At 39.1% G+C, this 16,559-nt stretch overlaps 1 protein-coding gene across 1 annotated transcript in view; it reads left to right on the top strand.

Moving 5' to 3' along the window:
- Positions 1-5,019: 5,019 nt before the first annotated feature.
- LOC134806037 (transmembrane and ubiquitin-like domain-containing protein 1) overlaps positions 5,020-16,559 on the top strand; it is a 118,886-nt gene continuing 107,346 nt past the window's right edge. The window contains exons 1-7 of the mRNA XM_063779246.1: positions 5,020-5,219; positions 7,664-7,851; positions 8,811-8,879; positions 9,351-9,476; positions 10,228-10,377; positions 12,255-12,483; positions 15,711-15,870. Coding sequence (XP_063635316.1) covers positions 7,674-7,851; positions 8,811-8,879; positions 9,351-9,476; positions 10,228-10,377; positions 12,255-12,483; positions 15,711-15,870 — 912 coding nt within the window. The 5' untranslated portion in view covers positions 5,020-5,219; positions 7,664-7,673. The remainder of the gene's footprint in view (positions 5,220-7,663; positions 7,852-8,810; positions 8,880-9,350; positions 9,477-10,227; positions 10,378-12,254; positions 12,484-15,710; positions 15,871-16,559) is intronic.

Here is a 16,559-nt window from a genome sequence, read left to right as displayed (position 1 = left end):
TACGTCAGTCATAATGTGTCAAATACCGTAAATAAAGTTGTTTACACTATAGTGCGTTCTTGTAGTCATGAATTGCGCTAATTTTAATAATGTTATCAAATTGAAAACATTATTACTGATTCTCTACACACTTAATGTAAGTCATAAATTAGAATGACACTGTTTCTTTACCTTATTTGGAAAACTCTTTGCGAGGATTTCCTGAATGTTGGTTGATGTTGGTTTTGTTTTTCAGTACTTGAAGACGTCATACACTCCACGAATCCGATTTTCTGTCTCTTTCTAACAACTTAGTTATAGCAGGTTATAGTCATGCCGTTTCTTTTTCTGATGTTGCGTTGTGTAATTTAATAAACAATATGCTGTTTACAAACGCTTGTATGGTAATTTTAAAACGTGTCTGGTGTTATTGCTTTATTTATATTTAAAAAATATTATAATGGTTAAATCACATAGTTGTCATAGTAGAACAACATAAGATGATGCAACTTATTACAACATTGAGTGAGAATATTGAACTTTTGATTGAACCTAAAAAGGGTGTATGGTCAATTTACTCTTTAATATCTTAATTCTAATATCTCTTTATCTCTTAATAACTGAAACCGAATCTGCCTGTCCGCTTCTAGTTTCCAGAGTTCAGAAATATGAAAAAAAAAACTATCATAAAAAGCGAATAAAATTGTCCCCTGTCCCTAAGTCCAAGCAATAGTTTTGTTTTTCATTTTGGAACCTTCTCTTAATAAGGATAAGGGCCTCGCCCTCCGCCCTCGGGACTCAGGAGGATAGAACGGCCCGGGTAGGTATTCAAGTTGCCAATGAGGATCCTGGTCTCCTAGAATGCAACTGCAACCAGGAAAATGCAAAGACGCGAAGGGGACTCGTAATACCTAACGACTAAAATACCTAATTACTACTTACTATAGTTGGTCAAACCAATTTTTCAGTCAGTAAGAACCAGGAAAACTATACTCATCCTTTTCTTTTGGGTGCTAGTACTAGTGTAAGACAAAGATAGAATAAGAATACTTAATAAATTATTTATTGCCACACACGTACAAGAATACCAAGACGATAAAAGCAAAACAAACAAAAAGACATGTTGAACTATAATTGGTCAAGCAGATCTTGTCAGTAGAAAAAGGCGGCAAATTTGAAAAATGTAGGCGCGAAGGGATAGCGTCTCATAGAAAATTTGAATTTCGCGCCTTTTTCTACTGACAAGATTTGCTTGACCATGTATAGAATAGCAATTTCTTAAGTCTAATTAGGGTTTCTGCTCGAGAAATCTCGAGAAATTTGTCCTAGTCCTAAGTCGAGACGGGAACAAACTCAATGCCACGGGAACTCGAGAAATAAATCTCTTGTGATAAGTAAAAATAAATGTTAAAATATTAGTGTCCGACCGAAACATGTTTTTTTGCCGAAACCGAAACCGAAACCGAATGTTCGGCTTTGGCTCTAGTTTCGGCCGAAACCGAAACCGAAACCGAACCTTTTGTAGACTTGTTAAAATCGTTGAAAAAATGTCATAAAACCGGTTTTACACACATATTATGGGGCTGTCAACACCCAATGTCCTTGAAATTGATGTTACTTAAGCAGTTTTTTAAGAAGATTACTAGAGTTAGACCAAGATAATTCTGCAACGATTATTTTATTTTAAACGTCAAAACTTCTATGAAATTATGACGTATAAATAACATTTGCACTAGTTTCACTGCGTATGCTATCAAAATGATTGCAGAATTTTCTTTGTCTAACTCTATTCATTCACCAGTCAAGCCAACATGTAGATACAGGGTCAAACAAAAACGCGAGCGCGAATTTTTTGTTGACAATATCACAAGGCCGGCTACCGATCTTCACCTGGGCCTAAACGTCCGAAGTGCCCCAGTGAGGCGAACTTTCATGCGAAGTCAAAGCCGTGCTTCAGGCTTCAGGATAAGTAGTTGAGCACAGACTCCAACCAATGTCCATTGTATTAAAAAGCGAGATACATATTTCCTTGAGCGCTGGTGGCCTAGCGGTAAGAGCGTGCGACTTTTAATCCGAAGGTCGCAGGTACAAATCCCGGCTCGTACCAATAAGTTTTTCGAAAGTTATATACGAAATATCATTTGATATTTACTATTTTCTTTTCGGTGAAGGAAAAACATCGTGAGGAAGCCGGACTAGTCCCGATAAGGCCTAGTTTACTCTCTGGGTGCTAGTGCCTACGCCAATTCTTGGGATTAGTTGTCAATTTGACCCCAGGCTCCCATGAGCCGTGGCAAAAATTCCGGGATTACGCGAGGAAGATGATGAGTTTTCTTATTATTCCTTTGCCCAGGCCCAGTAACATGCGACAGTGCTATCTCATTTACTCCGATACAATTAGACAGTGTGCGCGTTATAGGTATTAACAGCCTCTTAAGACTGCGTCGACCGTCTAGTGGCGCCCTCATTAGTGGAATTGTGTTTTATACAATTAATAATAATAATTAACCAATTAATTTCTATACCTATACATGAATCAGTATATGTAGGTATATATTATAGTAGTATACCCTATAATGGACACGGAACCAGTAATGGGACAAAAAAACACAATTCCTCTAAAATAAGTATATAAAAGTAGTTTATAAACACTGGATATATTTTTTTCACCTCAGCAGCTCGAACAAGGGTACTTTGCTTCTTAAAAACAGTGAGCAAAATGCGATTTTGCTCACTGAGTCATTTTGTCTCACTCAGGGAGCAAAATCGCATTTTGCTCACTGTTGCGTCTCACTCAGTGAGCAAAATGCGATTTTGCTCACTGAGTGAGACAAAATGACATTCAAGTGACCTTTATACTCAAATGTCATTTCAACATGCGGGGTCTAATACAAGTTCGATATACTTGGGTTTTATTATCTCTGTCCCTCTAGGTATGTTCTCACTGCTTAGGGTGAAAAATTTTGTGTACTACACGAGATCAAAGTTATTTACATCTTGTGCGCTTTTGAATCCCTTACTACGCTCAAGATTCTAAATTAGATTCACTCGCTACGCTCGTGAATCTATTATAGAATCTTTCGCTTGCACGGGACTCAAAATAAGCACTCGAAGAAATATCAAACTTTGATCTCTTGTTGTACAAATAACTATATCATAAATAAGAGTCCTAGAGCTGATTATGTTTGATTTTTTATTAAATTCGGTTATTTTTTAAGAAATGTGCGTCAACCCAAAAGTTGTCGTGCTACTGAAAAAAAATATCACTAAAAATTCTTAACAACTTCGCTAAGAGAGGTGAGTTAATTTATTACATTTTAATTAATTAATACTTGATGAAAACTAGAATGTGTTTTGTTAATTGCATTTACCATGAGATAAGGTTGTATACCTATGTTGTACACTATGTTGTGACTCCACAGATGTAAAAAAATAGTGGTATTTGGCCCAATCCCATTATAGGAGCTGTAAAACTGCATACCTCCTATGATGGGACAATTGACATAATGATGCTTGCCATGCCATAATTTCATGTTTTAAACAATACAGAAGTAAAATGTAGTTACGAAATATGTCAACTAGGAGGTATTCTCGGACTTAGGATAAATTAATATAGTTATTCCAAACTTTTATTTAACTTGCCTTGTTAGTTAGTGTGGGTCAAATCTTGGTAGCTGAATTTGACCCACTTTTCGATTTCCGATTCAGTTGAAATTTTGTGTAAGTACGTAATTAAGTATGCAAATCGGATGATAATGCAATATTATGATAACATGGACTTGATCTGATGATGGAGACAGGAGGTGGCCATGGGAACTTTATCGCAATAAACCCTAACTAATTGTGTTTGGGTATATTAGAATTGTCTCGATAAATCTAATACAATAATAATTGGCTGTGGAAAGAAAAATACATTCAGCGATAAAAGCTTATACCAAAAATTGATTTTTTTGCCATAACTTATTCCCCATTTCAATATTTTATACTGATAGAGCAATGTCCATTATAGGGGGCCCATTACTGGATCCACGTCCATTACCGGGGGCCCATTACTGGAGCTTTGGTGTCCATGACTGGAGAAAAAAAGCATAGTTTTAATTTGTTAATTATGTGGAAACTCATTGCAGTATCTTTGATACAAAACGCCTAAAACATGACAGACGGATAGGACTTTCATCTTTTAACACGCTAAGCGGAAGACCATTTACATGTACAAGGGAAATATCATAAATACTCCAAATTTCCTCTTAAATGTCCCATGACTGGTGCTGTTACTATAATATTGTTGTCCTACTTATTCCCCAACTTTTGGTCTTTGTCACATAGTTTAGTTTCATAGTACGAAGTACCATTTCGTAAGTTTCGGCCCGGCCGAAAGGTTCGGCCGTTTTTTGGCCGAAACCGAAACTACAGCCGAAACATGATTTTTTGGCCGAAACTGGCCGAAACCGAAACCGAAACCGAACCTTCGGTCGGACACTATAAAATATGCGTATAACACGGAATCATACTGTCTTTGTCTTAAGGCCCCAGTACACAATGTGCCATCGCCAGCCACTCCAAGGGACGCATTTATGCGTTAGAGGGAGCAAGTGATATTGCTATCTCATTCTACCACATGGCTGCATCCCTTGGAGTGGCCGGCGATAGCACAGTAGCACCCAAAAATACGGTATTATACAGTATTTAAAATAAATTATTTTACACCATGTATGAAATAAAGCACCAGATAATTATTAGAAAAACACAGATAGGAGTTATTTTTAAACACAAGTTCTATTTAATAAATCGGATAGAAATATAAAAAGTAGGCGAGTTGACCGTGACGTCACGATGTAATGTTTCATATAAATTCCATATTAGCAAATCGTTTTGACAGTTCTAAAAAAGTAACTGATTTGACTAGTAGGAAAATACCCTATTTCCTGATTCTTTACTGACTGACAAGTTGTGTTTGCTAAACTATATAATGCTACCAGTGTTTTTTTGCGTCTAGTAATTCCTTTACATAAATGTCAACGGATCTGTCAATAGTGTCAATCTCCCACAGAATCTGTCACTCTGTGGCATTGTTATTTATATTATTTCCGTCGTATCTCAATTGCAAATTACTTGTTTAGCATTATTTCATTCTAGTTTTTTGTTAATATGATACAAGAGATCGTGCTCGGTGCATGGGCGTTGCATTTTTCGTAGTGTATTCCGTATCCATTCGGTCCTTAAGCTGATACTGCAAACAGGTAAGCAATGGTGATTTGTGATCTCTCAGCTGTGTCAAGATGTCGCGTTATTATTGATGTTATCTCATCTAGATGTATTTTGTAACATATGTTCACCGTTACCAGCATAGCGGTATATAAGTTTGTGGTAAAAACTATGGGAAATGACAGAAGGATTTTCACTTGGATGACCTTGAGTAAATCTACGGCCTAGGAAAGTTTATCTAGGTATAGACAGACCTTATGTCCATAGATAGATTTAGATCTGAGGTTTGCGACTTAGCTTATACTAGCCTTGCCTTGGGCATTAATCATTAACCTGTACATGTGTATTTTGCATTGTGGATTGAACAATTGAAGATTCTGCTGGTTGTTTGAATTGTATGGACTAGTTGCCAAACATGGTGTTAGGGCAACTTAGTGCAGCAATTGGATATTTAAAATATAGCTAGGAAACAAATCAAGCAATTTTATTAAATATTTTGATTTGTGTTATTTTTACCCAATGTCTCCGGACAAAAATTACTGAAATTGACAAATAAATTGATGCCAGATTGCTGTTACTAACTCTTAAATTTATAAAACATAAATATGACACAGATATATTCTATCAAAACATGTTGTCATCAAATGAAGAAACTAAGCATTTTTGGTTCATAGGCTTCTACGTCTACTTCCTCCATCATGACTCCTCAGACAATGGCAATATTCCACTGACGCTGTTAAGGAACATAAACAATGCTCATATATGATAAAATAAATAATATACAATGTGGAAAGATAAGTCGGGCCCTGGAGGGAAATTACCTTAAATCCTTAAATTTAAAAATAGGAAATATTTGAATGTAGTTTTGTTTCTTTTTAAAAATAAAGGAATGTCTTCTTTAAGTAGAATGAGCCAGCTTAAGAATTTAATGTAGTTTCCCTCCAGGGCCCGACTTATCTTTCCACACGGTATATATGCAATATGACATAGTATGTTACTGCTGATTTTGACAGTAACATCATTTACGAATTTTCGGTAACGTCAGTTACGGTATATTTGGTCGATTTTCTAGAATGTGTGTTTGTTTATTTGCTTATTGTTTTGATAATAATAAACATTGTTTAATAATAGGTTTTTATCAATTTCAAGGCTTTCTCTAAACAAACTTATATTCAGAGAAAATAACATTGTCCTGAAACCTTCACACTTACATGTCTATTCATTGTAACATCAGTTACGACAATTGAATTCAATATTTTAGAAAACATGCAAAAAGCTTTTCTATTATTTTGAGAGTCCAACATTATAGGGCCTTTTTATAGTACATTTAAAGTTATTATTAAATTTCTGAAAGTTTTATAATTACATTGTATCCTAAAATGAAATTTGCAACTTCACTTCAAATGTAACATCAGTTACGGTGGAATTACCCATATGCTATAGTACTTTTTAGCTGTTAATAGAACTTAGATGTGAAATTTGACCTTTGTCATGAATCTTTCAGCAAAATGCGCATATTTATTAGAGGCAAATAATAATTCAAAGATGGCATCTTTTGAAACTGAATTTATTGCCATTATAAAATTACTTGTTTAGCTCACAAAACATTACACCTATTCGTTCTAGAGCAGATTGCCATGACCCTATCATAAATTTGTGGACTTTCTTCTCTGTTCTTTGTTAGTAAAGATCTTAAAACACGATTGATGTGCATTAAAAATATTACACTAGACAGTCAAGTGTAAAAATATGGGTAGACAGTGCACACATCATACTCAAAAATATGTCTCATAGCTCTTATGTCTCATAGCTAATTAAGGGACTATGGGACATATTTTTGAGTAGATTAATAAGCACCCATATTTTTACACTTGACTGTACACTCCCTTTCAATCTAATTAGAGCCAAATTACTATAAAACAAGGTACAAATAAAAAATAGGATTTATTTTATGGCTGGACTTAGGAGGTTAAAAGTCTTAGGGGTCATCCATTAATTACGTCACACGTTTAGGGGGAGGGAGGGGGTCAAGAAAATGTGACATATTGTGACATGGGGGAGGGGGAAGACACAAACTTTGTGACGTCACTTTAACTTCATCAGTAACCGATTTTTTTTTTTTATATTTTATTCGCTGTACATTTAAATAACAAGTTTTTAAAACGATAATCGTTTTTATTCTTTTAATTTTCTTTCCTAAGCAGTTTTGGGTTATAAAATTACTAATATTTATATCGTCAAAAATATTTTGATAAAATATTAATAATACTTAGGTACTTACTTTATTCGATTTGGCGATTTCGTAGAAAAAATGTGACGTCACACTAGGGGGGAGGGGTTTGCCAAATGTGACCAAATGTGACAAGGGGGGGGAGGGGTCAAAAAACCTAGAAATTCGTGTGACGTAATTAATGGATGACCCCTTAAAGGCCAGATTAAATTAATTTAAACGCAACTAACATAATTGACATGTTTGCAGATCACCGAGGATGACATTGATAGAAGGCGTGGGGGATGAAGTGGTCCAATTCATGGCCGCGCTGGCGGTGGTGGGCGTCGGCATGCTGGCCTGGTGGTCCACCAACGCCCGGCCGGATCGCTACCGAACCGTGCTGGTCATGAGGTCGCGCGCACATCCAGTCACAGTCAGCATACGGCCCAGTCCCAGTAAGTCTGTGTGGTGTGTCGTGCTGGTAGTCCACCAACGCTCGGCCGAACCGTGCTGGTCATGCGGTCGCGCACACATCCCATCATAGGGTGTTACCACACCAATCGATCGACGTCGACATGGAACAGTAGACGTCAATCGATAGTTTCTACCTAGACAAATTGATGCCATCGATCGATGGGTGTGGTAACACCCATAATCAGCACATGCTCAAATTTTGTAGTTAATATATATAAACCTTTATCGTTATTTTATTAGGACGATGTTATACAAATCGACCTAGTTGAAAGAAAATGATCTCAAGGTCATTGATACTATATCTAGCATCTTTTAACATTGATTCACGGCATATTTATTATACGGGATGGTCCAAGTAGATGTAGATGTAGTGTAGGGACGCCTGGCCGGAAGCAGGCGGGCTGTCGATCGCGTGTCGCGTTCATTCAGCCCGATTCCCTGGAGTCGGAGCTGCAGGTTACTGTCCCGGCGGCATTCCCTCACCATTCTCCTCAAATCTTCTTGTTTTCCTGCAGAACAGAAGGACATCTTTGAGTTCGACGTCCTTTAGTTCGTTCTCTTTTAGTGTGCCTTTGCCGAATGTATTATGGTTCAAACCTTGACGTCCAAAAAATTTTTTTAGATTCCTCATGTCGTGGGCTATCAGAATATACCCCATGTGTGTTAGCCGATTTTTCGTAGTTTTCGAGTTATGATTTTTTAAACTTTTAACTATTGTTATGAAATTCCGGAGTTCCCATACAGGGTGGCTAAAAATAACTGCATTCCCGTTACCAGGGATGGTTTGGGATTATACTGAGCAACTTTTACTATGGGACCAACCCCGAAATCGCGAATATAGAATTATTTTGCACAGTGCATAACATTAGGTGCCTTATCAGTGCTGCTTATCGAGATTTTAAAGTCTTGAATGTATTATCACGTCAGTTTCACCTTCCAGGGCCGGCTACAATTGTCGCAAGTACAGTTGCCACGGTTTCTACGCCAGCTTCTACCTCTGAATCAAATGGTAAGCTTAAGATTTTAAAATGTATACAGTCAGCATTAATAAATAAGCAGCTTAGGTCAGGTGTCTAGAATAACGCGCTCTTATTCTCATAGCAATAAGGATGTGTTTGGGTCGTTTTGAACTTTATCCTCTTAGTTACTTCTGTTGCCGACTGTTCTTTTGCGGTTAGGTACTCTCGCCTGGTTTGTGCCGTCGTTGGTGTGCGCGGACGCTGTAACTGTGGCCGACTGTACTCAGGGGCCGCCCGGGGCTTGAGAAAGTAAGGGGTGGTCTTACGACTGGAGAGAGTAGCGTTGGTGTAGGTGTGGCTGCGGGGGATCCTCCACGCCAAATGAGCAGCCCGAACTTTGGAATCATAACTTATGGTTCATTGTTACTAGATCGATTAGGTTATATGATTTGATTACCTACTAGGTAAATTGTTTTAAGCTTCCTTTTTTGGGATAATAAATTTCATGATTGGTTTCATAGGGAGCACAGAGGAGGCGCCCCGGGACAGCTCCAGGGTGATCCCCCTGCAGGAGATGGACAGCATCGTGGACGCCGACATGGCCATGATGGACAACAATCGCCTGCACTTCTACAGGAGGATTGACTGTATGTTTAGACTAGTTATAGTAGCGATCGGCAACCTTTTAGTAGCCAAGGGCCCGTAGTAGTAGTTATCGAAGTTGACGCGGGCCGCACTTTAATATTTGTGACTTTAGCAGACATTGTCGTTTGTCAATATGTATTTCATACAATATAGCCAGGGAGGCTCGCGGGCCGCAAGTGAGAGGTTGCGGCTCGCGGGCCGCCTGTTGCCGACCGCTGTGTTATTTAATAGTATAAATCGGGGTTTCTCACACTTTATTCTGCAATTTAAAAAAAAAGTATTTAAGAAAATCAGGTTATACTTGTCGCTTGTTGCGAACTCCATTACGGTCGCCGGCGAACCAGTGGTGGTTTGCGTAACACACTTTGAGAACTCCTGGCATAAATGTTCTTATAAAAATTATTTTATTTTTAAATAGTAGCCAAGTTATCAATTACATAATACTTAGCTTTGACAATGTTTACACTTGTTATATAATACTGATATCTGCTAACCTTAACGTTAGGTAGTATCATTAACGTAATGACAGAGCACATTTTTTTTATTTCATAATATTATGTAAAAAATATTGGTATATTACTGAAGTAAATGCTATTTTTAGTAGTTCTTAATCTTTATTCAAACAAATACAAACAAGTATACAAGTTTACAGCTACCTATGCCAAGATTTAAGAAGTTTAACTTTATCCATTAACGGTCACCTGTTGCATTGTTCTGTGACTTCTGTGTATTTATATGTATACATAATTTTAGCCCCCCACACGCCGCTGCTGACACCCGATTCATCAGGCGACGAGGTAGAAGAGGAGCGGACACGCGCGGGCGCCGCGCAGATGCAGGAGATGGATAGCATCGTGAGCGCCATGGAGGCCGACGTTACTGCCCGAGACTTGTTCACGCCAGGTCAGTTATGTACTTAGGTATAGCATGCATTAGTCATATTTGTAGCCCCCCATACATCGCAGCTGACACCAGATTCATCAGGTGACGAGGTAGAGGAGGAGCGGACACGCGCGGGCGCCGCGCAGATGCAGGAGATGGATAGCATCGTGAGCGCCATGGAGGCCGACGTTACTGCCCGAGACTTGTTCACGCCAGGTCAGTTATGTACTTAGGTATAGCATGCATTAGTCATATTTGTAGCCCCCCATACATCGCAGCTGACACCAGATTCATCAGGTGACGAGGTAGAGGAGGAGCGGACACGCGCGGGCGCCGCGCAGATGCAGGAGATGGATAGCATCGTGAGCGCCATGGAGGCCGACGTTACTGCCCGAGACTTGTTCGCGCCAGGTCAGTTGTGTACTTAGGTATAGCATGCATTAGTCATATTTGTAGCCCCCCATACATCGCTGCTGACACCAGGTTCAATAGGCGACGAGGTAGAAGATGTATAGATGTAGTCCATAATTGTTATTCCTCGTATTTTCTCGGAAACGTTCGTATTGTCAGCTACTTCAGTCAACCTCAGTACTTTTTGTACCGAGACTGACTGAAATTAGTGTCCGACCGAAACATGTTTTTTTGCCGAAACCGAAACCGAAACCGAATGTTCGGCTTTGGTTCTAGTTTCGGCCGAAACCGAAACCGAAACTTTTGTAGACTTGTTAAAATCGTTGAAAAAATTTCCTAAAACCGCTTTTACACACATATTATGGGGTTGTCAACACCCAATGTCCTTGAAATTGATGATACTTAAGCAGTTTTTTAAGAAAATTACTAGAGTTAGACCAAGATAATTCTGCAACGATTTTGATAACACACGCAGTGCAAGTGTTATTTTAAACGACAAAACTTCTATGTAATTATAACGTATAAATAACATTTGCACCAGTTACACTGCGTATGCTAACATGTAGATACAGGGTCAACCAAGAATGAACCAAAAACGCGAGCGTAGCGAGCGCGAAATTTTTTGTTGACAATATTGAAAGGCCGGGTACCGATCTTAACCTGGGCCTAAACGTCCGAAGTGCGTCAGTGAGGCGAATTTTCATGCGAAGTCAAAGCCGTGTTTCAGGCTTCAGGATAAGTAGTTGAGCACAGACTCCAACCAATGTCCATTGTATTAAAAAGCGAGACCGCAGGCCGAGCATGGCTCAGCGAGGCCAAAGGCTAAGCTGAAGTAGAGGACATGTGGAACACAAAAAAATGGTAAATCGAGGTAAAAAGTGAGGCTAAGGTCGAGCACTCGTATGAAAAACTGTACTGGGGACACTTTTAAGGGTTTTTTCTTCGTTTTAATCAATAGTCGGCTGTTCAGCCTCGCAAAATATTAACTATTGAGAAAATCAACTTCGCGGCACTAGTTGAGCGTAGCCTACTTATTGCCCAACTTTTGGTCTTTGTCTGATTTGAAGTACCATTTCGTAAGTTTCGGCCCGGCCGAAAGGTTCGGCCGTTTTTTGGCCGAAACCGAAACTACAGCCGAAACATGATTTTTTGGCCGAAACTGGCCGAAACCGAAACCGAACCTTCGGTCGGACACTAACTGAAATAGCAAGACACGTTTGTACGTTTCTGTGAAAATACGAAGGAAAATAATTATGCACTTCATCTGTATCTTGTCACTCCGTACATCAGTTTTAGTCCCAAAACGACTATTAATTTCGAGTAGCGGTACTGATAATTCCGCTACTCGATGCTAGATGTCGACTGTGAAAATAATAGTCGTTTTGGTACCAAAACCGACGTATGGAGTGAGCACTCCATTCTTACTATAGTTCTCTATGGTATTGATGACATCTATTTCAATTTATAATGTGTTCTCATCCTTCCAGAGGCAAACTCATCCAAGGCTCTCGCTAAAGGTGACACAAAGGACAACAAAGAAGATACCGAGCCCGCCGGCGCTGAGGCCGCCGCCGCCGCCGAGGCCGCCGACGCCGATACCACGGACGCCGACGCCGACACCGCCGCGAGGAAGATACTCATCAAACTTAAATATCTTAACGATACGCTCAAAGAGGTGGAGGGGAGTCTAGACGAGTTACTTAAGGACTTTAAATGGTGAGTTTTTAAACCGATTTGATGCTAACATGGTGATTTAATTACATTATAACATTTATAATAATGACCTTAACACATGTACAGTGTACCACGGGCGGCAAAATACTCATCACAGCGCGAGCACTCTAGGGTAAAAAAATTGTAACCTAATTTCTTTGCTGTCTCGATTTTTCGGAAAAAAATTAATATACATGGTAAATCCGGTTTGTAATAGTATAAAAAAGATAGTAGCTTAGGCCATACATAATTACAAATGTTTTAATTGACAATTTAAAACCATGATGGGCAACGAGTAGGTAGGTTGTCACTACTCAGTTTAGGAATCATGACAATTTAAAACAAATGAAGGCGGTTAAAAACTAAGAGATGTTTTGTTCTTTCTCATGGTATGAACCATATGATCCAGCTTAGAAATAGTATGTATAATCTAGTAAATGAGTTGCTTATAATTACTTAATTAGAGTTACTAAACTCTCAATAGGACAGAGGTCACTCCTAATCATAACCGACGGCTTTTTCGCTCTTATTGCGCAGACATGAAGCTTTTTCCTATCGGATTTCGCCGAATGCGCGTCAATACATGTGGGGGAACCCTAATGGCAAAGAGAATAGATAGTATACAGGGCCTGTCATAGTAAATAAAATAACTAAGTATAATTTGAGTTAAACAAAACAATAAGAATGGCATAATCGTATCTCCCGAGGAAATACCTATGTCGTGAAATAATGTTGTCAGTTGTTGTGTTGATGACTTTGTGTCACGTATATTGTACTTGATGACATGATGACCTGTCGACCGCAGCCACAGATCATTTAACGTCGAGATCGCTATACGTTATAATTGGCGCTCCTATACCGCTTATTTTAGTTGCGGACAAATGTAAACAAAAAATAAGTTTTTGGCAAAAATTTCATTTTTGGTACAAGCTTTTATCGCTGACTGTACTTTTCTTACGACAGACAACTAATACTCATCGAGACAATTCTAAAAACCCCTAACACAATTAGGTTGCGTTGTTTCATCACAGAGTTCCTATGGCCACCTCCTGTCTCCATCATCAGATCAGCTCGATGGTACCATAATATATATTGCATTGTCATCCAACTTACATATGTTTTCAAATTTTCAGCTTCATTGCAAATCAGAAAACGGCTCTAATTTAGCTTGCAAGATTTGACCCGTACAAACAGTTAACTACATATTTACATAGGTACATTGCAAGTTAAATAAAAGCTTGTAATAACAAGTGCGAGTCTGACTCGCCCACCAAGGGGTTCCGTACTTTTTAGTATTTGTTATTATAGCGGCAACAAACACATACATCGTCTGTGAAAATTTCCACTGTCTAGCTATCACGGTTCATGAGATACAGCCTGGTGACTGACAGACAGAGGTTTCCCGTTTTTATTACAAGCTTTTATTTAGTTTCACCTGTCCGTTGTCTATCTGTCTGTCTGTCTGTCGTCTGTCTGTCTGTCTGTCTGTCGGTCTGTAATCAAATCTTGCAAGTTAAATTTGATCCACTTCCCGGTTTCCGATTGAGCTGAAATTTAGCATGCATGTATAAATCGGATGACAATGCAATATTATGGTACCATCGAGCTGATCTGATGATGGAGACAGGAGGAGGCCATAGGAACTCTGTGACGAAACAACGCAACCTAATTTTGTTAGGGGTTTTTAGAATTGTCTCGATGAGTATTAGTTGTCTGTCGTAAGAAAAGTACAGTCAGCGATAAAAGCTTGTACCAAAAATGAAATTTTTGCCAATAACTTATTACCTTTTGGGTACGGAACCCTAAAAATTGAGTTTCTGGTAGCATCGGTTTTCGAGTATTACTTAGTAAGCATTTGTCGTTGAAATATAAACTGGCAAAGGATAGGATGCAATACGTCGTAATAAATATAGAGCGCCTTTATTATCTATGTACCTTAATTATAACACTGACAATGTATGATTAATCTTCGACCTAGCGTTTTCCCGGCCTGGCGCCGGGGTCCGCTTTCCTGCTCAGTCTTCTCCACTTTGCCCGGTCTTCGGCATCCTCGGGTGTGAGATTGTTCTCCCCCATGTCCGCTGTCCCGACGTCCAGACAGCGTTTCTTAGGCCTACCGCGTGATCTAGGGCCTTGGACAGTGAGATTGAGGCATCTATTACCGACGTAGTCTACCGGTCTGCGGTGTATATGGCCATACCATCGGAGGCGACTTTCCTGCAGCTTATCCGCTACATCACAAATAAAAAACAACAAATACAAATAAACAATGAATATGAATATGTGGTCGCCTCAGTTCGGTCGGCCTATGTAACCACTTCACTAATCGGAATATTATGTGTGGTAGTCTACGATCACAGTGAATGCTTCATCAGCGCTGGCTACGGAGCACATTAGCTCATGCGTGGAAAAATACAAACGATTCCGTTACAGGGTTAAAATCCTATAGCAAATGATGTTGACATACGTCTTGTCAATAGTAGTAGGTTGTGTAAGGGCATAGTTATGCATTTTAACTTGTAGGTTTAAATTGTATCTGCCGCTAAACCTTCAACTTGAGTAATTATTTTGAAATTTGTAACTTTTAAGATTAATTTCAACTAAATTATAAATGTCTTTTTTGAGCCACGTGTAACTTTCCGTTGTGACCTTAACTAATCATAAGACAACCGCTAACCGGCCGTAATAGGTACATAATTATTAATTATTTATGTTATTAAAAAACATCCGTTAAAGTGACTCATGAAGCTATTCTTCCCAGTTTCAATGCCTTTTTCATTTTGAAATGTCGCGCTGGTTAGGGTTTTACGCCCCGACTACCTTTAGGAATTTCTTATATAAATATGCGGTAAACAGGAAAAGTGTGTTTAAAGCTGTTTCAAGACATTCAATGTAATGTACCTATTAAAATTGTTTCTTGGGACTACCATAAGATAAATTCGTATACCTATCTCCATTTCAATCATTCCACTCCAGTAAGAGAAAAAAACGATTTTCCATAGTTTGCGGTACCTATAGTTTGAATGTTGTAAGGTACTCGTATGGTAGAAAGAACCCGTGTTACCCGTTGCGTAACATTCGGCCAGCTTAAAAAATCTAAGTTACGATTGTCCATCTCCATATTCACATTATACAAATCGTATGGCGCCGTAGAACGCTATATCTAATTATATTGTGTTATGCCTATGCTATAAATAAGGTAACACGGTTTCGTATTTGTGTCCTCTCAGGCGGCACTTCTCCGTGGAGCTGTCAGCGGAGTCCCGCGTGCGCCTGATCTTCAACGGGCGGGTGCTCCTCGACGATGGGCTGACGTTACGAGCGTGCGGCCTGCACGACCGCGCCGTCGTGCACTGCCTAGTGCACCCCAAGCGCGCCGTGCCCGCACAGGTATACACTATACACCCAGGAATCACAGGTACAATAGGAATGAGCTGACATACAGGCGGTTTTCACATTCGATCACGCCATTCCGGTCTGCCAGCGGGACGTTGCCATATACGTGCATAGCGCTGTCTCAGTCACACGTTGTGACATATATTATATCGTCGGGTGACAAGCAAAAGTCACTAAGTACCACCACAAGTTCATAGCCATAGTGAACCATATTAGTACAGTCACCTGCAATAATATGTAACTCTTCGAAGGCAGCAAAAATATGTGACACGCTCTTATGTATCTACAAATAAGATCGTGTCAGATATTTTTGCGGCGTTCGTTGTGTAACATACTATTGCAGGTGACTGTACTAAAAGAAGGTCGATTTTTGTTTAAATTTTTTTTAGTAATTAGTGAATTTTGCTTGTCACCTGACGATATTGTAAATAATATCTATGTAGGTACGTCAAGGCAACGTTTGCCATTAAGTTCTCTCTGTCGGGCTTGCGGTAGACCATGTCGCATTGATCTCCGAAAACAATGTCTCTGATGATGATCACCTTTAAAAAATCCAGTTGCATGCAGCAAAATCTTTAACCACAGCTTTGCCAACTATGTTCTCATCAATCGTCAAAGTCAAGTGGTAAACCTATTTTGATGCCGTTAAGCTTTAGGAGTTTACTTCCAGATAGTTTAAGGAT

The sequence above is a fragment of the Cydia splendana genome, chromosome 2 (assembly GCF_910591565.1).
Source record: "Cydia splendana chromosome 2, ilCydSple1.2, whole genome shotgun sequence".
Lineage (NCBI taxonomy): Eukaryota > Metazoa > Arthropoda > Insecta > Lepidoptera > Tortricidae > Cydia > Cydia splendana.
Note: the sequence above shows the minus strand (reverse complement) of the source record. Positions and strands in the feature narration are given on the sequence as shown.